The sequence below is a fragment of the Poecilia mexicana genome, unplaced genomic scaffold, assembly GCF_051168715.1.
Source record: "Poecilia mexicana isolate PSO_F unplaced genomic scaffold, ASM5116871v1 scaffold_1, whole genome shotgun sequence".
Classification (NCBI taxonomy): Eukaryota; Metazoa; Chordata; class Actinopteri; order Cyprinodontiformes; family Poeciliidae; genus Poecilia; species Poecilia mexicana.
This window is the reverse complement of record NW_028263370.1, coordinates 11,658,164-11,679,774: the sequence shown is the minus strand read 5'-3', so window position 1 is coordinate 11,679,774 and position 21,611 is coordinate 11,658,164. Positions and strand designations below refer to the sequence as shown.

At 41.3% G+C, this 21,611-nt stretch overlaps 1 protein-coding gene across 1 annotated transcript in view; it reads left to right on the top strand.

Moving 5' to 3' along the window:
* The window catches only part of fam184b (family with sequence similarity 184 member B), a 33,987-nt gene that overhangs the window by 1,044 nt on the left and 11,332 nt on the right, over positions 1-21,611 (top strand). Inside the window, exons 2-8 of the mRNA XM_014990436.2 lie at positions 9,619-9,807; positions 13,189-13,836; positions 14,749-14,884; positions 17,657-17,808; positions 18,735-19,280; positions 21,021-21,128; positions 21,205-21,506. Of these exons, the coding sequence (XP_014845922.2) occupies positions 9,619-9,807; positions 13,189-13,836; positions 14,749-14,884; positions 17,657-17,808; positions 18,735-19,280; positions 21,021-21,128; positions 21,205-21,506 (2,081 nt within the window). The remainder of the gene's footprint in view (positions 1-9,618; positions 9,808-13,188; positions 13,837-14,748; positions 14,885-17,656; positions 17,809-18,734; positions 19,281-21,020; positions 21,129-21,204; positions 21,507-21,611) is intronic.

Sequence of the window (21,611 nt, the reverse complement as noted above, 5' to 3'; positions counted from 1 at the left end):
TGGATTATCTCCGTACCCCTTGCTGTGTGATTTAGACTTTCATCAACTAAAGCACATTGAATTGTCTTGTTGCGTGCTGTATAAATGAACTTGCCTTGCCCCAAAGGCTTCATGTCACTGTAGTATTGATACAAAAATCCAGAACAGACAAAAGAAGCACACATCTGAAGAAATCAATTACCCTGACGACTCTAACAAACAAACTGCTCATACATTTTTTATCTGGTAAGATACTGTCAAGTAGTATCCCCCCCCACCCCCACTATAAAAAATATACTGTATTCACGAATAATAATAAAAACAGCAGGTAATGAATATGGATTTCCTCCTCAAGGTTTCACAAATTACAATGTTTGTAAAAAAGAAAGGGGGCAACTGTTAGTTCTGCTTTGTGTTTTTTATGGGTCATTTGCATCACAAGAGAACAAGAACAAAGATGATCAGTTGTCCTTATGGTGGAAGAACAATTTCTGATAGATTATAGATACTTTACCAGATACACCATCCCAGTCTTGCTTTTTTCACCAGAACTGCCTTTTTTTCTGTGGCATTATAAACTTCAAATGAAATGTCAAGAATCTAATAGAAATTGATCTTAGTCCATGTTGGGATAATATCACATAATTGCTGCAGATTTGTCTATAATGTAAATCTCTCCTTCCCAAAAGGTGCTCTTTTAGATTCAGACATCAGGACCATGCAGGACACTGGAGTAAGGTGAGCCTTCGACAGTGTTAAAGAAACAGGATGGACTTATGCTTTCATAATGTTTATAAATGCCAGATTCTGAGTTCGCCATGTGAATGTTGCAGATTATAATCGGATGAGACAACTTATTCCCAATCCTTTGGTGTCCTGTTTTGGTGAATGTTTGGGAATTTTAGCCCAGTTTTCCTATTTGTAGCTTACAAAAGTATACCTACCTTGGTCTTCTGCTGTTGCCGCCCACCTTCTTCAACTTAGAACATGTTGTGCTTTCAGAGATCTTATTCTGCTTAGCTTAACAAGTGACTGTCTCTGTTACTGCTGCTTTTCCATCACCTGGAACCGGTTTTCCATTTATATCTAAACAGCTGTTACTCACTATATATTTTCTCTTTCTGAGATGTTTTCCTGTAGACCTGGGTGACGTGTACGTCAACATCCCAGTAGATGAGCAGTTTCACTGACACGTTAAAGATGCTTCAGATGTTCATATTTAGATGTTTCAGACCAGCTTGGATGGTGAAGCTGAAGCAATAAATAACAACGATAACTGTTTTCACAAATTTATCAGGTACAGATCTAGTATCTGTTTAAAATTTTCCGTCGGATTGGTTTCAGTGCTCATAAAATGAGTAAATGCCACATTAAGCTTAAATCACCTGAAACAGTGAGGGGTTTGGCAGCACAGTGGCATTGCACAGTGTCTAAACTACCACCTTGGCACTACTTTTTACTATAACTGCTACTTAAGCTATTGAAGAACTGCTTTCTGTCTGACTGTGAGTGATTGGGCTTCTTTTTATCCTCCCCTCTGAAGTTCATTGTGTTGCTGGCAATGGTATAGGCTGTATTGTAAACTCAATTACGGTGGGGTTAACTGCTGGGATTGGACTCGTTGTTAGCATGACAATTATTTTTGCTGAAGATAATACAATAGTTCTGTAGGAAGCCATTGTTAAGGATTCAAAGCTATTTAAATGGAGCACATCAGCCTGACAAGATGGGTATTATTACAGGTTGTCTAGTAATCAGGGCAGCTGACAGCGTTGATATTTACCTTTTAAAGACACGATTCATATTCCTATTTGATCCATACGTTGGCTTTTTTTTTTTTTTTTTTAATTTTCCACCTTTTCTGCATCCGAATTGCCCAACTCCAGTCAATCCATCCTGCAACTTTTAGATGCGTCCTTTCTCCAGCACCTGAATCTCATCTGTGAATTCCCTTATCAGCATTCAGTCCTCCACCTCTGCAGAGGCCTGTCAATGAAACATTCATCTGAGTCAGGTGTGCAGGAGAAGGAATGCATCAAAATGTTAGCAGCTCTGGAGGACTGGAGATGGACGCCGCTGTCCTACTGCAGAAAACTAACAGCGACGCAAATATTAATAATGACAAAGTTTCTAAATACATATATATCTGTGAATATATATATATATATATTCACAGATATATATTCAATATATATGTATATATATTCATATATACATACGGACACCATCAAATAATCGCATGGTGTCCGTAACTACCTCATGATTAATTTAGATTTAATCACAGATTTTTCAAAAGTTCTTATTGTACCTTTGCAGAATAGATATTTTTTAGGTTTATGCCATTCTTATAAGCCTTGTAGTGAATATGTATATTTCTTTCATGCAAATATATGTTTAGTGTAATGCAACAATGCCAGTCATGACAAATATTAAAAGCACTATATTCTAAAAACTGCCAGAAGTACTCTCATGCACATACGCCTACAGAATATAACTGCTTTTTACAAAGTACTTTTTGTTCTAGGTCGTCCCCACCTTGGGCCCCGGTCAACTGAACATCCCCCATCAGTGGCTGTGCTCATAATGATTATAAATGTCAAATATCCAGTCTTCTTGCATTCAACTCAGACATTTGGGCCGTACAAAGTAGAAATAAATGTCTTTGAGGGCAGAAATAAATAAAAAATTTGAAGAAAGATGGAAGGAAAACACAAGAAAATATTCTGAAAACCCCGCTGGTCAGTTGCCGTGTGCTTCGTGTGAAGCCACCAGAGGCATGTGGACTTGTTTTTGACTGAGAGAGCGACGGTTTTATCGCGAATAAATTCTCAATTACAAAAAAATAACCGGCTAGGAGCTTTAGCGCTGTGTGTCTTTCTCCATGTGTCAGTGAGCTGGTACAAGTGGAGCAGCATCTGTATCTGCTCAGCTCCTCAAACACTAATCCTTGTTACGTGAGGGGGGGGGATTCTCCCGCTCTGTTCTCCACAGAAATGCTTACAGAGGCAGGGCACGACCTGCTGCTTGTTGAACGACGACAATTACTGATGACTGTGCACTTCCCTCATGGGCGCAACTCTGTCTTTAAAGTGCATGCGAGTGTGTGTCCACGGGTAACGTGTATGTTGTTTTACAAGGCTTCCTCTCACACACTCACCCAAACACACACACAAGCAAAGATGGCACAGATGAAAAGGTCAGCACTTGTGTCTGCGCTTGTCCAGCTCCGTCCTTCAGCTCTCTTCTCTTCTCCTCTCCTCTTCGGGCCGACTTGTTTCTCTCTTTTGAAACTTTGTGCACGCCACGCCTGAGTCGATTTACTTCAGATGACCCCAGTGAATAAACTTGAAACCTGTCGCTGCTGAAATATAAGAATCATCAAATCCGATATTTGGTGCAAGAGAGTGTTGGGATGCCTGCAGCGTGACGCATGGTTTATTTGTGTGTTTTAGGGCAGGGTGTCGAGTGGAGAGGAAGCAGGAAATGGGGCAGCCTTGGTAACTTTATATATTTAATAACCTACATGTGTAGGAGCATGAAGCTAAACACACACTGTCTGCTTGTGTTTTCCGTCTCCCTCCTCCTCAATGCCTTTATGCTTTACTTTCACAATATCCCCCCCCACCTGCTCCCTCTCTCCATATCTCCATCCCTGACCTCCCCTCCCTCTCTCTCTCCGTCCCGCCTGAATGGGTGCTGCTAAAGATAAACCAGTTGGAGTGTGTTTACATGGCGGAGCAAGCCAGTGGGAAGACAGTGCCAGCTGACCATTTGAAGCCAGCTGTTGTGAATGTTCACACAACTTTAAGCAGACACACACACACACACACACACACGCACACACACACACACACACACACACACACACACACACACACACACACACACACACACACACACACACCTACATGCACACACGCGTGCGCGCAAACAAGCACCTCATAAATTTCTTATGTGTTGTCATGCGACAACTATAAACTTCAATATATTTCTTTAGGACTTTATCTGATAGATCAACACAGATGCGAGGGAAAATGTGGACCATTTTTAAACTTTGTGCAAACATTAAATATGAAGAGAAAATTTTGACTGGACCGTTCTAACACATGGACATGCTGTAATTTAAACTCTTCGGTTGTAGCTTTGAATGTGTGTTCAGGATCGTAGCCCGACTGGAATGTGAGCCTCCGCACCGGCCTCGAGCCTTTTGCAGCCTCTACTAAGTTTTCCTCCTGGATTGCTCTCTATTCCAGTGTTTTAGTATGTTTTAGATGTTTCCCTGCTTTAACACACCTGATTCAAATGATTGCAGTTCAGCAAATGCCTGTTAATCAGCCGTCGGTTAAATAATGTTAGCTGAAGTAGAGAAATGCCTAAAACATCCAGGGCAGTGTGCCTTGAGAAGTGTAGATGGGAGATCCTGCTCTATTCAACCCCATCAACTCTGACCAGCTACCGTCTTCCTGCTGAAGAAATTTCTCCCCACAGCAGAATAGAGCCACCACCCAGCATCACTGTTTGCTGGTTCGGAGCGATATGCAATGATAATTTTACACCAGAAAATGTGATTTTAGTCAAATCTTGAAGATGTCTGCTGAGTCCCATACGTTGCTTATGGAGAAGTGCAAATATAACTACTTGTGCCTTTCTATTTTTTATTTCTTTACAATTCTGCAGGTGCTTCAGAGTTACCAGGAGTGTCTTGGCTGCTTAATAATAATAATTTCCTCGTCTGGCCTGTCATATTTATTGATTATGTGACTTTTGGTTGGACTTCATTTCATTTAGGGGTTTCAGAATAAAAATGCATGCCTGACTGTTTAGATTTTCAGCTATAAAAACCCCTTCAGTGAGTTCACTGAAGTTTGTGATTGTGACACGAGGAAAACGTGGAAAGGTTCAGCATTTGGCAGAACTCACAGAGATCAACAGCAGCTTTTTAAAGCGTCGGCTTTTGTGCACATATACGGGGCCCTTCTTTGATTGGCAGCTTTAAATCTGTCTTTGGATTTCCTGAGCTTACTGTCACAGTCCTCACTGCTTTGTAATCCAGCACACTCAGTACCCTGTGCGATATGTGTGGAGGTGTGTGTGTGTGTGTGTGTGTGGATGCTCTCCTGTCTTTTTTACTAACCTCTCTTCTGTGCACCAACCAGTCAGATCATCTCTTCTTCAGCTGCAGTGTCTCAGCTCTCCTGCACACTGGAGACAGATTTGTTTTCCACGCCTTGCTGACTGTGAAGTTATTGTGAATAAGCAAGGGCACTGGCTTGTGAGGCTACATGAATAACACTATCGACTGGCAGGATCAATACGGGGATCCGGAGAGTGGATTTACAGTAGGAGGAGGCCGCTCTCTCGCCAGGCTGCCATGCCCAGTGTTTGCAGATTTAAACTGAAAATGCCTCGTTTTGAAAGTACCAGGTTTTGCATTTTCATTTGGAACAACTGGTACGAGCATCAGCATTACAATAAGAAAAAAAACAAAACATCCAATACATAAGATTTAGATATGAGAGTAAAGGATAAAATATCCACAGTCAATTTCATCTTTACTAGTAAAACAGAATGTTGAATGCATGTTTTGGGGGTAATCAATACTGCATAAATGTGTTACTTTTTTTTTTTCTAGTACAAGACAATTACAGTGGTTTAATTTCTTAATAATTGTAGTTTGCAGATGATCCCATAAAACCGATCTTATTCTTGGCTAGTGTTGTGTAAAGTAGTTGCCCAGCATGTTTTCTTTTCTGTTTTTGCTTTTTTTGTCACACTTAAATGTTTCAGGACATTATACACATTTTGATATAATGATATTATGATTTAATTTATTAAATTATTACCTTCTGTGTATGTCTTCAGATGACCTCACAGGTTTTCTAGACCATTACAACATTTATTTCCTCTTTTTTTTAAAAAAATTCTCTCCTCATATCATTCTTTTGTTGATTAGGATTTGTGCTTGGTCTTGGACTGTGATGCTGAAAAATGAAACTCATCTCTACCGCCAATTGTTTCGCAGAAGCATGAACGGTTGGAATCGGATTAAATACTGATTATTATTGGAAATGTTTGTATCTTCGTCTTCACCAACAAAAACCTAACTTTTGCCTGAAGAAAGGTAACCCCACATCACGATGCTTCCACCACCATGCTTATCAGAGTTACTTTTGTGTCAGCCTAACTTGCTAGAGTTATAGCCAAATGTCAGGAAGACTTGATTGGGAGGGATGTCTTTTTTTAATTATCAGGTTCAATATAATTGATGGCAAGAGTTACCCAATAGAATGATTGCTGAAAATAAATCACAAGATGCTTTAAAAAGGCAACAGCTTGAGTCTGTGCACACTAATGCAACCTTGTGATTGCAGCATTTTTGCATTGCATGCTGTAACAGATTTGTTTATTTCTCAAAACAGGAGTGTGTAAGTGGCTGAGATCTGCTGTTTACAACTTCAACTTAAACTTGGTTATGAAGTGACGGCGTAGAGCTACGCTACAGCTTGGCTTTAACCACAGCATGTCTATCGACGTTATGGGTGCTCAGGACGGATAAATATATTTATGCGTGTGCAAAAAATCTGCTTCTAGTAAAGTAACTGTGAAAAAGACATTTTTTTAAATAAGATAGTATAAAACAAATGATCCTCCAAGTTTGGCACTGAACAACTCGAGTGGTCTTCAAATCCATGACCTCAACATTATTCACCCTCTCACCACCCCAGGGCAGATTCCACTGCACACCATGGGCCAGGCTGCATCAGCTGACGTCAGTGACTGACCTCGCCGATGCCTCTGCAGCTGAATGAGAATGAATCCCTGTAGCAGTCCTCCAAATATTTTGAAAACTGAACCTTCCCAGAAGACTCCAGGCTATTAAACCGGCATATTAATGAAGACAGAGTTAATGAATGGGTTTGAGAAAAATCTCTGTCAAACTTTCCTCTTTTCTTTTCCATTTCTTTGCCCTAACAGTCGTCTTTGTGAGGACAACCGTGCACAACCCCTTCAGAAGACGATCTCATTTCCGAATGGCACAAGTCACAGCTTAAAAAAGCAAACATTTTTGGCACAGAGAGGAAAGAGAAAGACCAGCTCACATACCCCACCAGTGTCTGTTTGACAAAACCGTCAGATGTCAGGAAAAGAACATTTGCACATCATTATTTGCGTTGCTCATGTTTGTGTGAAGGCAGCGGGAATGTGTTTGCGACGGAGCGTGGCAACATGCCACCCTTCCACACAGAGCGGGGAGAATGTCCGGCAGTGCTGCGCAAGCGGCGTGCTGCAGACAGAGAGGCGTCTGGATAAAATATGAGCCCATGTGTCTCCTGCGCACACTCATGTGTCCAGGCACACACAAACACACACATACACACACATACACACACCTCTATGAGTGGGTAAGTGAGACGTAAGGGTCACCAGGAGATCATGATGACACTGGCGACATTGCTTAGAGGTTAAAATGAATGGTGGCGAGAAATAGGCCATATTTTATGCACGTTGGATGATAATCCTCTATTTAGGGAAGAGAAACGACAGACATGTACGCAGACTTAGATGTCTGTAAACCTGGACTGTACTGGCTGACAAGGTCAGAGTTATACTACATACAGTTTGTCAAGGAAACTGCTTAAACTGTTGAGAGCTGTTTTATTTCATTATTGAGTTCCTTCTTTAGAGTCAGTTTAAGAAGAGTACTGGTAGTGGTCGCTGAGGAAATGGAGCTCTGATAAATAAATAAATAAATAAATAAATAAAATATGCCCACCTTTATGGACATTCATTCTGAGTTTTCTCAGGACACAATAAAACGCCATTGGGTAATTTAATGCAACCCATATTGAACTTTGTCTTCAACATTTGTCATTGTTGCTCGTGTAACTGAACATGGATATGGGGGGAAAAAAGTGAAAAAAAAAAAAAAAAAAAAAAGACGCATGCAGCACATCCAAAAACATTTGATTTTAGTTCTGGGTTATTTTTGCTTGATGCCAAACAATTTCTGCATCTCTTCACCTAATGTGTTGGCTCATTCAGTTAGCTAGTGCTGTAGGTGAGGAGTGTTACACAATCAGGCCTGCACTGGCTAAGGTTTGGGCTGAAATGGGCTGCAATGAAAATAAAAATACTTACACCTGTGCTCATAACTTAGATTCATCGTATTCTCCAAGGTACTGCATAAAGTAGCTTTTCTTTCCTGCTATTATCCATCATCTTACACACATCACAAGAGGTAACATGATGCAGTAGAATGCAGGGGAACGGATGATCGTCACAGCAGAGGGGGAAAACTTTTCTTAAACTGGATGAGCCTTTTTCCTGTCTGAAGTTTTGCAGCCAGATGGGAGAAAAGGGAAGGACCAGTTCAGTGGATGGTCAGGACTGTTTGCTGTGGCGTTTGGTGGCTGTGTGATTCAGGCTGTGTCAGTCAGGCATGGGAGTGGGAAGGTGTGCTATCCTGGATGCTATGTGTGAGATTTTAATCAGTTTGTTCTTGCTGGTGACAGTTTAGTGAAGAAACACGGGGAGCAGAATGGGCTGATGCTGGTGATGAGGCTCCATTTACATATAGCATACAGCCTCTGTTGTGTATGTCTTAGTGTGATTGTGACATGTTCACTGAAGTTCAGGTTGTCCACTGAACTTCCAGTGCTTTCTGGAAGTACTGGCCCGTTCTACGTATCAGACGGTAACTTGCTCGGGTTGTTCTTGAAGTCATCTTTTGAGCCTCAACCTGATGAGTTCAACATCATGAGAATGTGCAAAAATATCAAAGCTGAGTCTGAACAATAACCTGTAGTGTTCGCAAATTGGACCTTTGCAGCAACAGCACAACACAGTGAATCGGGTTTTTAGTAATTGTTGAAATGACCTTTTTCCCATTATTCTCCTCCCCGTTGCTGCTTGGCTCCGGTTGTGGAGGATTCATCAAAGTCAGTCCAGTCCTTATCCCCACCAACTGTCTACAAACTCAATTTCAGAGCATTTGACAGAGAAAAGTAGGCTCTAAAAAAATTATTATTTTGTTTTTAAAAAGTAACTGACCAAACATAAAACTTAAAAACTGACAAATATTTAACCAAAGTTTTTGCTCTTTTACCAAAGCTACTGTCAACATTTGTTTACTCCAGGTTTAGCAGCATACTGGAGCTTTACTGTTTGACTTTTTTGTTTTGGCAAATCTGTGTGCTACTAAACATGCAACAGGTTTATATTAAAAAAATGACCTTTTTATTTACCTTTTGTATGCTGGGAAACACATTAACACAAACGTTTGTAATGGAAGTTACGTTAAAACAGTTGGGAGAGTTGAATTTGCTGAGGTGCATTTGGAAAATACATGTTGAAAAAAATCCCCCACCAAACCCAACATTACTACCCCTTAGTAAAGAAGCTGTTACACGTGTTTTAACAAACTCTTTGTTATCATTTTCTTTTAATTAAATAAGCAGGACAGTGAATATATCTGTACAGAAGGTCATGACGCATTTTAGGTCATCTGGTTTTGCTTTCCTGCATATTTGACTGGGATTGCCATGAGTCCTGATTTCTTCTTTTGTAAATGAAGCCAAGACACAAAGTACATTGTGCATTAAAGTTGTTGTTCTTTTGTTTTCTCCGAACACTTTCCAGGTGATTTACTCACTGAACATGAGGAATGAGGAGCAGGAAGCAGCCCTGCAGGCCTTAAGCCACGCTCACCATGACGAGCTGCACCGCATCCTGATGGAGACGTGCCACGAAGGAGAGGGGTCGGTCTTAAGGACACGCCTCCTGGAGCTACAGGAGTCTCTGGATGAGCAGCAGCGAGTTGGGGCTCAGGTGTGTCCTCCTGTTCTCCTTTTTGTTGAACTAAATGAAACAGCTTATGGGACAACTTTGGCATTAGAGGTCCCGCCACGCTTACGTTACGCCGTCGGTCAGCAATGTCTACATAACTAGAGATGTTCATCTGATTAATATTGACACATTTCTTCAGAAAATATATTTAAAACCTCATTGTTAGAGACATGCTGCAGATTGTCCAGTGAAATCTCCTGTAAACCACAAATATCATGTAATATTGAAGTTAAAAATGAACATAAAACCTCTTGTTACCCTGTTCAAGTGAAAATGCTATACTGCAATATTTTGTGTGTCATCTTTGTTTTTATATTTAGATTTTCTCTTCTTCTGTTAAATCAGAAGAAGGCTAAATTAAGATCAAGCCAAACCTGTTCTGGTGCTGTGAAATCACAAAACCAAACAAATTAAACATTTCACACTACTCTTTTTCAATTTTAAAGGTAGCAAGAAGACACAAGGATTTTTGTGGGTACTAATTGGGAAAATGCTAATCATTCTTACAAAGGTATAGAATCTCAATTTTTTCACTAGCAGCTGAATCTGCCTGACCGACAACCAACAGCTAAATTTACTTAAATGTTACTTTATTTAATCAGTTCAAGATGGTTGGGCTCAGTCATTAATTGCCAAACTTTAATGCAACAAAGATGTCCTACTGAAGAAAATCTGTTGGAGTGTCACGTTGGAAAAAAAAAAAGTCTTTTTAGGGGAGAGTTTGAATACTTCAGAGGTCGAAACAGCGGCTAAGCTAGACAATACTTTGACACAGACTGCTGGGCGGAGGTGCTTGCTTCAACAGTCAGCCTGAGGGCCACAGGCTTTGAGAGCATCAACAATCTGTCTGATTACACACACAGCGCGGCAGAAGGGATCGAGGTGAACACAACGCAGAGACAGAGAGAGTTTTTAAGTCTCAACAAGGAGGCGTCTAAAGACCATCGCAGATTCCCCTAGTAATAAACCAACTTTCTCAATCATCTTTCACATCGTCCACTGTGCGAAGCATGCATACATTACGGCAGAGGTTCCCAAACTGTGGGGCGCGCCCCCTAAGGGGGGCGCCGTGTCATTGCAGGGGGGGCGCGGGAAGCCGTCTGGATGAAAAAAAAAAAAACATGAACACTGTATGCGATGGGTTTTTACCTTAGAATGGCCAACTCTCTGTTATTCCTATGTCAATGTGATACAGTAGAGGCTTCCACACTTCCCAAATTTGTGTCCTCTGTCACTTTTATCAGCAGTTAAAAGTGTTTAATCCGTTGTTAACATGTTGTAGCCTGTTTTTCCGAGCCGCTTTTAAACGCAACATGAGCGCTACGACGCTCGCGCTGGGTTTCCACCTGTGAAGGAGACCTGCTGCTGCTGTGCGGAGCTACGTAGGTTTGTGTTAGAATCACGGCAGCAAACCAGCAAAACGCAAAGAACTTTTCACAGTTTTTCCCTCCAAACTAACCGACTGAGTTGAGTAAAGCTGTTGGATGCAGGTAATGTTAGCTAAAAGATGACTAGCTAATATCAATACAGAACCTTAAGCTTAACAAGTACCTTGTAGCCTACCGATGTTGGTGTCTATTTTCAGCTAGGTACATTCATTTTGCCCCCAAAAAAGTCGATTCCCCCCTCCACCCCTGTCACACGCGTCGTTTCAACCAGACAGCCATTTGTAATCCATAGAGGGGTGGGGGGGGGGGGGGCACAGAAAATGTTTGGAAACCACTGGGGGGACGCAGAAGAAAAAGTTTGGGAACCACTGCATTACGGCATGATGAATTCCTTCTGTAGGATATTGTGTGTACCTTAGTGTGTGCAGCAAGTTGAACAAGCTCAACTTGTGCAAGCAAATTGTATACTTCAATAAATTATTGGTGGAGAGAAGTAGTTATGTAAACTAACTGTTTTTTTTTTTTTAAATCAGCAATGGAAAAAAAATATAAAAGATACAATAACCTGGTTGCATCAGTATTTTCCAGCCTTGAACTAATATTTGTTTAACCACCTTCTGACCCAATTTCAGTAGCCTAACCTCAGCACAGTTCCTCCTTAAGAAAAATAAACCCAAAGCATGATGCTGCCATCGCCATGCTTCACTGGGTACTAGTATTTCTAGGGTGATTTTCATTGTGTTGTTATTGTGCCAAATTTATCTCTTAGAACTTTGGATCCATCTGACCAAATTCTGCCTCAAGAGTGGGAGATTTTAGCCAAGAGAAAGGTTTTTGGTTTACAGCCCAACTCCTTCTCTAACACACATGAGGTGAAACAGACAGAAGACAACCAGGATTGTCTGCATCTTCATCACAGTTACTGTCAGGCTTTTGTTTGCCACACTGATATTTTTTTTCAGCATCTAGCAAGGAACTTTTTTGCACATTGCACATTTTAAGCAAAACTGATGTTAAGAGCTTACCATATAAATAGTTAATCTTTTTGGATTCAAATCGGTCTCGTTGTGCATACCATTATATTTCCACAGCAACTATCTGGAAAAAGCTATTTTCAGTACAGTTACATTTCCAAGGAAGGGAAATAAATGAAGCTCCAACCTGCCTGGTCTCAGTGGTGCTTCCTGATAATGATCTTTTGCCACATAATCAGTACTGTGTGAATGTCGCCACGTTGCTCCCAGCTGGCCTTTATGGCAACAGCCTGGCTTTTTTTCAAAGTGTCCCCATGCTGTTTGCTCCACAGTCTCCATAGTTCTTACATTATGAACATCTATGATTAAGCTTGACCACCTTTGTATCTTGTTATTATCACAACATTCTCATGTAGAGAAAAGCTCCTTCATGTCTCCAGGTCAGATATTGTAACGGTGCTCAGTAAAATCAAACCTCTATTGATTTTACTGGCAGAGGATATAAGCTGGATACAATCTGGTTTTCCTAAGGGGCTGACCCTAACAAGGTGCCGAGGGCCTCCCCCCTACTTGGCAGTGGGACTGAGGTTCTTCTCCTCAAATTAGTTTGTTTCACATCAAATCCGTTTGGAGTGTTTGTTTGTTGCTGAAAATCTCCATCTTGGTCTCGTCTGACCAAATCAAACAGTAACCGTTTCGCAGATTATTTACATTTGTGGTGGTGACACAGAAGATGTTTTTTTTTTTCCCCCAAGCAATATTTGCCTTGTAGATAACATGTAATGGTTGTCATGGAGACATAGTAACTCCTACAGTGGGTGTTGGAGATTTTCCTTTTTCTTTTTTTTTTCCATTAATGTGGTTATTTTTCTTCCCACCGACTAAATTCACTCAAATTAAAGGTTGGCTTTTTGAAAAGGTTTCAGGGTGAGATTATGCTGCCGCAGTAAAAGGTGTGTTGTGCGAAGTGCAGCTGACTCTCTCATCCTTTGCCCCTCCAGGTTCAGGCAGACTTTGAGTTCTTCCGCATCCAGGCGGAGGAGAGGGAGCGCGAAACCGAGGCGGAGCTGAGGAAAGAGTTTCAGGAGAAACTCCGGGCTGCCGAGGAAGGACTCCTGGAGGCCAAGGCCGACCTGAGCGCCGCGCAGGACGAGAGCCTGAGACTGAGCAAAGACCTGATGACCGCCGGCGAGCAGATCCAGGAGCTGTACGCCAAATGCGAGGAGCTCCAGAAACTGGCAGACGAGGACAAAACGAGGAGGGAGGAGGAGAGGGGAAGAGAGGACGAGGAGAAGGAGAAGCAGGAGGACTTGGAAAGAGTGAAAGCCCTCCTGGAGGAGCTGCGGATCCTGAAGGAGGAGAGGGAGCGAGCGGAGGAGGAGAAGAGGCGAGCGGTCAGAGAGGAGCGGGAGCAGTGGGAGCAAAAAGTGAACGACCTCCATGAGGAGAACGAGCAGATGAGGAAGAAGACTGAGGCGGAGTGGAGGGAGGAGCGGCAGAGGCGGGAGGAGAGGGAGGAGGAGGAGAAGAAGGGGATGCACAGCGCGCTGCGGGAAAGAGTGAAGCGGGCCGAGGCGGAGGTCGAAGGTCACCTGGAGAGGCTTTCTGAGAGCAAAAGGAACACAGTGAAGCTTCAGGAGAGAATACAGGTACTGTCCTGCACCCAAAGATTATTTTAGTCATCAATTTGGCGATTAATTGATGAATTGGACTTTAAGAAATGCTGCGTTCATTCTACAAATTTTAATTTTAACGCTTAAGATGTTTTTCATACTAGAAATACGTAAACAGATAAAGAAATAATTAAATTCCTTCTTCAAAAAACAAGGTAAACCTTTTATTACAGAAAATGCAACGATTGACGGAAAAAGATGTTTTTATCTCTAATGTATTTACATTTTGTACAGTCTGTGGCTTATTTGGTGCTCTGAATATGTTTTTTCTGCAAAAGGCCATTTGTTTTTAGTCTGCATACTCCAGCTATCAATTCACTGATTGCTAAATTAGACGACGATTATTTCAATAATTGATTCATCACGATGAATCGATGAATCATTTCAGCCCCCGCAGATGCGCAAAGAAACACGGACATGCTGCCTGTCATCACGAACCAGAACGTCTGAGGGGAAAAAGTGATATCAAAGTAAAACGTTAGGCGGTGGGGGGTGGGGCTGCCTCAGTGCTGCTCCCTGTGCCAACTGTCTCCTAATGAGTAGCTCGAGCAGGATAGATGCACTGCAGCACCACCATTACCACCTCCCGCACGAGCATTAAGAAGCCCTGAGAGAGCTGGCACGGCGCTGACATAAGCCCTCGCAGCAGACCATTAAAGCCTCAGTGCCGGGCAGGAGAGTTCCCTGACTCACCACATTTCATCCATCCTCTTCCAATACACGCTCTGCATCTGTGTCATATTTGCAGTTGAACTCCCTTTTTCTCCCTCAGTCATCTTTATTTTCTCTTCTTTCCTCATGTTCTTTTTTGTCTTGTGCACCCCCCTCCACCCAACCCCCACCCTCCTCTCCACGTGCCCTTCTGGCCTTCACCATCCCGCCCTCCAGGACCTGGAGGAGGAGCTGGAGCTGGATCGGAAGCGGGTGTCGGAGGCGGAGGCCGTGGTTAAACGGGCGGAGGAGGAGCTGGCAGTCGCCAAGGAGAGGCTGCTGCTGCAGGAGGACGAGCTGCAAAGCAGAGCAGGTAGCTGTTCAGTCTGCCCCTTTTTCACAAAACTACAATGTAGGATGTTTGTGACGACTTAACCCCAGTATTGCAGACAAATACACAGGCAGCGATCAGGTTTTTTTTCTGACTGATACAAATTTGTAGCTTTCTTTAAAGTCTGGCCTTGATGATGGCTTTTTTTTCATAGACTACAAAACATAAAAGAGGAAAAATGCATTGCAGGTTCTTTGACAGATGCAGTAGATTTGAACCCAACAGGAAATTGATTTAAAAGAGTATTCCTAACCTTTCATTAATCTGAAACATAGAGGGAAACAAGATTTATTTTCAGTGTTTTCTCTGCCAACCCCCTATTAGAGAAGAATCATAGAAACACTGGCTGCTTCTGATCTTTGAGCTACTAACTATCTCTTCCAGTTGGTCAAAGTATTCCAACACAAACAGTGCGAAAAGCCCAAAATATCTTACTTTTAACCAACAGGAAATGTTACTTTTAATATATTAAGTTTAGTGGTTTACTTTGATTTTGGATGAGGATCTCAAGATCTCAGAACCTCTGCTGACTTATGATCCTTAGTGGGTCCAGACCTTCACTGAGGGAGCCACTCCAAAATGTACCAAAGCAAACATAAGCAGCGTCTTATACCTTACATCAACACATTTGTAACTTATTAAACCTCGATAAAAGTTAAACAAATTCTGAATTTAATAAGTGGCATCAAATGGAGACTCACCAAGTCCCGTTTTCTTGAGTGATTCCGATTTCAATAACATTACCAATTTTGGACTTTAACACATTCAAAACGTAAAAATGTTTGGTTTCCAATTAAAATTGTAACTGTGTTCATCATAATACATTTAATATTTTCTTAAAAAGTATTTTCTAAAGAAAACGAAAACACTCTGTCTCTATCATTGAAAATCTACAAACATATCATAATCTAGACTATTGTTTTAGAAAGCAACAGAAACATACAATAAAATGAAAACATCTGAAAAACATGTAACGCTATATTAGTCAAACTTTTGCTACCAAAAGGGATAGTTTGAATTTTTTTAACGTAATATTCAGACACAAAATCGATACTTTCTAGTGTGTAGAGAAACAAATAAAATCTCAGAATGGTGGAAGACTAATAGCTACACACAAAGCACCCCAATTTATTTAATATTGTTACATATTAACAATTTAAATTAAACCGAAAATGTTCATCTCAGCACGGTACAACACTAAGGCTAGTTGATATTAAATGTCTATACTTTTAGTTTGTTTTCTTAGCCAACCATTGAGGTGTTACGCTGCCTTCATCAGCTCTGCACTCGGTGTGTCCTGAGTGGAGAAAGTCTTTGCACTTTTGCATAGCTGCCTGTGTTGCAACGGCATCCAGATGGACGCATGATCGGCTGATTCTGCTGATCAGACAGGCCGATACAGCTGCAACCCCCACGAACGTAAATTTAGCATACTAACGCCGAAGCTGTTAGTCAGAGACAACTTTACAGCTGCCTCTGCTAAAAGTGCAGACTAGTTCAAATTTGCTAATGTAGCGTTTCATTCCTGGTGTAGGAACATTTCCAGTTTGAGCTGCTGTAAATCGCTAAAATCAGCCTTTGTTTTACATTTTCTCTCTCTGAGGATTTTATTCACTTACAAGAGCTGTCACTTCGAAAAACTTCGCTTCACAAAATCTGGATTCGTATAACACATCATGATCATAACAATGACATTTTGAATTTTTTTTTGCTTGTTTGTACATGGCTGCAAATGAAATGTTCAGTAAAGGAAAACTTCAGACCGTCTGCATCAAGCTGAGCAGCAGGCATAGTTCAGTAGATAATATTGTATTTTCTATTTCACATTTATATTCTTTTTTTTTAAACAACTTACAAATATTGAAAAGGTCTTTAGTCAAATTCTGGTTCATTCACAGTCTAAAAGTACAGAAATGTCAATATTTTTTTTATTAAACCAGTCATAAATCTCTTGTACAATATGGTTATATAGATAACTCAGACTAATAATGATTTCCTCTTAAGGAAATGAAATTGATTTAGAAATGGAAAACTTTTTATTATCTTAATGTAGATGTTTGAGGTTTGTTTGGAAGAAAATGCAACTTATTCTGAGCTCAATAAGTTTCCATTGTTCACTGCAATATTAAGGTTTTTACCTCAGGCTATAATAATATAAACAGATCATTAAAATCCTCACAGCTCTCACACACCATGCAAAAAAAAAAAAAAAAAAAAAAAGCTTCATGAAGGTTTCATGGCACAAAGCATAAAAAAGTGACCAGTGCTGAAAAAAAATAAAAAAAACAATTATCACATATTCCATCAAGTACCTTTTTTTTCTGCCAGGTTCTTGAAGAAATCTCTGGAACATTTTTGATTCCTACTTTCTTTTCTTTTTTTTCTTTTCTTTTTTTACATTTTACATAATATTTTCTAACCTAAAGGAAAATAGGTTAGAAAAGCAGTTTTGCATGATTCCATTAATAACATTTCCAATAAGGTATATGTCAATCCATTACTCAAGTGATGAATTACCACGGGTTCTCGAAGGTCTGAAGCCTCTCATATCTGAAATCTACTTTGCTATAACATCATAATTCATTCATGAGGTGTAATTTGCCTTTCTCATTACAGTCAGTGGATTGTAATATAGAGGTTCAAACTCTTACAATCTGCCTGGAAGCTGAACTGCTCAGCTTCCTGCTTTGAAGGAAGTTTGTTTTTCCTGCCATGATTACCCTCACTTTGGTGTGTTGTGTGTGTGTGTGTTAGAGGAGCTGCTGAACCGTGGGCGCTGTGAGGTGTGTGTGTGTGCTGAGTTGGAGGAGCTGAAGAGCCAGGTGAACCGCCTGCAGAGCAGGAACAGAGAGCTGGAGCTACAGAGTAGCGGCAGAAACAGCGACCACGCCCGACAAATACGCCAGGTGACACACGCACACACACACACACACACACACGCACACACAAATTGACAGGTTTAGTAGGTCTTTGCTTACATGGAACTTAAAGTTTTCTATCTGGAATTAAAATTTTTTAAAGGTTTCTTGGAAATTTCCAGTACTTTCCAGAATTTACAAGGTATTCACCTGGAACCAGGACTTTCCTACTACTTACTAGTTACTGTCCCTGAACTTTCTGCTTACTCAGCAAGAAATTTCACAGAACTTAACTATTGCTTGTCAAGTAATTTACCAGATCCTTTCCTAAAACGTACCCACTATGACTTTTATATTCAGATTAGCTTTATTTTGGTAAATTTACAACATTGCAAAAAAAAAACAACAACAACAAACAATATAAAACACTATTTTACAAGCCATTGATTTACAAAGAAACAAATAGGGGTTTTTTAGGCAAATATAAGCCAAGGCTTACATTTGCCTACTTTTCTACAACTTACTTGTTACTTTGAGACACAATTTCGGAGAACAAACCATTCGTTGTATGGAGAGAAAGAGTGATGTTCCCAGATCCTAACAAAGACTTTCTGGAACTTACCAATGAAAAAAGTGTCATGTAATTCAACGTGGTTCCTAGAAGTGCTCAGTAAGTTCAGAAAGTAACCAATGCTTTTCATCGAAGTACCTGGTAAGTTCTGGGTATGTATCTGGTCCTTTCCACAACTTACCATCTGTCCCTAAAATCCTTTACTATCCCTGAAATGTGCCATTAAGTACCTAGTAAGTTCTGAGAAAGTACTTGGTGAGTTCTGGGAGAACACCTGCTAAAAACCTGGTATGTTATGGTTTGTTCCAGAAAGAAAATCCTGAAAACTACTGACTGTTTTACGTAGCACTAGCTAGCATTGAGCTGTAACACATCATGTGCTGAATAAATAAAACTGTTGCAGCATGCTGAAGCCCTGTCCAGTTTGCGCTCAGAGATGGTGAGAGCCCAGACCGAGGAGCTGCGTCGCATTCAGAAGCACGCCGACGACGAGAGGGACAAACTGCTGAAGGAGATGGAAAAGGAGAGGGAAAGCTTGCAGAAGGAGCGGCAACAAGAAAAAGACCAGTTTGAGAAGGAAAGAAGCAAAATCCGCAGAGAAAGAGATGAGGAAAAGGAAGCTCTCCAGAAACAAGTGGAGGAGATCACCGAACGTCTCAGGGGGGAGAAAGAGGAAGAGGTGGACCGACAGCGCAAAGAATTGGAAGTCGAGCGGGTTCGCATTCGGTCCCAGCTGGACAAGAGCATGGAGCAGGTTGACACGGAGAGGGCCAATGTGCAGCAGAAGCTGGAGGAGGAGAAGAAGAGACTGGCGGAGAAGGCTGAGGAGGACAGAAAGCGGCTGAAGGAGCAGGTGCGGAAGGCAATAGAGGAGGTGATGAGGAGGCACGCAGCGGAGCTGAACAATGTCCAAGAAGCGCTGAGCTCAGAGAGGAAGACCAACCAAGAGGTCAGCATCTGTCTGCACACACATCATAGAGCTTATTAGTACCAACACAGAGCCACAAACTCATGTCCCTTCAATTTTCTCACGTTTTTTTCTTCAGCGAACTTCAAACTTTGATGCATTCCACTTGATTTTTGTGAGACAGAGCAACACAAATGAATATTCCTGCAAGGCGCTGAACCTCTCACAGCTGGAACTGCAGGATAAATCATTTCAACAATCTTAAAATGACATCAGAACCCTCTAGTAATCCTGAATGTTAATGTTTTTGACAGCCGTCAGACTATGCTGCAAACGGGAACATGACTTCTCTGTAGCAAGCCGCTTGATACAAACTTTAAAAATAGTTTGCTGCTCAGCTGAATAATCAAGGATGATTATTTCAGTTGCAGCCTGAGTCAGATTTTGTACGTTATTATTTTGGATGAAGGCTCAAAATGCCACAAGCAATAATGTCTCCTTTCATCCCACGGCACAGCTGTCTGGTCTCTGATGAACAGCTGGCTCACAGACGGGGAAGAGGTGGCTGAAAGCCTGATTTAGAGATATTTCTTACTCTGACAAAATATATGGAGATTGTATTGTCCAAAAACACGACCTTTTTAATACTATACTTAATATTATTTTCCTGTAATCTAGAATTTTAATTAAGTCAGCTTGGTATCATTATGGTATGACAGATAAAAACTACTGCGCCTTGCAAAAAATAAAAAAATCACCTTACATCTTTCTAACTTTATGATCACAAACATTAATATATAGTATGTTAACTTCATTTTATCATTTAGACCAACTCGAGAAAGTGTCCAATGTGGATGAAAGGTTTTCAGTTGTTTATTATACAGAAAAAGCCGAAATATGTTGCTAATCATTTGCATTCAGTCACAGTAGCAGTGCGTTGACCCACCTTTCTTTGTAATTAAAGCTGCGAAACTTTTGTGGTACAGTGGCATTCGCAGGGGTTAGGGACTACAGACACCTCTAAATAGCTAAATAATACTTCAGAGTCTCTCTAAGAATAGCGTGTCAAGTTGCTTTGCCTCTACTTTATCTTCTAAAGTTGCATTTTTATCCCCCAAATATTTTGCTCTACGAAAAATATTGGTGAATAGACACATTTTCCACAAATAATATGGAGCTACGTTCCACAGAAGAATAAGTTAAAAGGAGGAATTCAGGAACACTGAATCATATACAAACAGGCTGGAGTTCGCTGTAAATCTCTACCAGGTTTTCATATGAGACATATAGCACTTTTTTTTTCTTTCTTTTTTTTGGCCGGATGGAGAGGGCCTGTGAAAATTAACTTTCAAATGTTTCCACACATCATCACTGTTGGAAACTGTTGGGGAAAAAAAAAAAAAAAAAGCATATCATGATGCTGCCACCACCTTCACTGACACAGTGTCAGCCGCTGTTTGCTCACTGATGTTCTTCAACAAACCAACAAGACTGTTTACTAATACAGCGACTGCTGAAGCCTCTTTGTCCCACTGGATTTTATTTACGGGTATCAAAGTAAAAGGGGCTGAATGCAAATGTTAGGCAACACTTTTCAGATTTTTATTACTTTAAAATGTTGACAACTGCTGCAATTTTCCTCCCACTCCCTTATCCTGCACAATTTCCTGAGTCAGTCACATACATCCAATAAAATCGAGTACTGTTTGCAGTTTCAACATGACAAGATGTACCTGTAATTGATGGAACGACAGTCATAATGGTGGGCAAATATTCTTGAAGGTGTGTGCGCGTTTGGAAGAGGAGAGACGATCTGCTGAAGAGCTGCGCAAAAGTCTGGAAAGGGAAAAGGATGAGCTGAGGGCAAAACTGAAGGATACCAACGCTGAGGTGAGGACTAACCGCAGATAGGAAGTGCAATATATGAAATGTTACTGTCTGCCATGGGTTTCTGTTTGTGCCACAGATCTCCAGGCTGGAGGCCGTGATCCAGCAGAACGGCGAGAAGAAGGAGAAGGTGGCTGGCGAAGCTGCACCATCGTGCGGCCCTCGGTGCTCTCGCCTGGAGGAGGAGCTTGGTCAGGCCCGGAGTCGGCTGGCTCGAGCTCAAGAGGAGGCCGAGAGGCAACGTGACAGGCAGCAGAGAGAGACAGCCTCCCTGAGGGCGGACAAGCATCGGCTGGAGGAGAAAGTTCTGGAACAGAGCCGAATGAGCACAGAGAGGAACCTTCTGGAGCAGAGCCAGCGGCACATGGAGGACTGCATCAGGTAGCAACCCAAAGCAGACCTGCCAAACCCGGTTGCATCTCAGAGCCCTCACCCTGCTTTTAATCTCAATTTACTGCCTCATTTAAATGAGTAATGTTGTTGTTT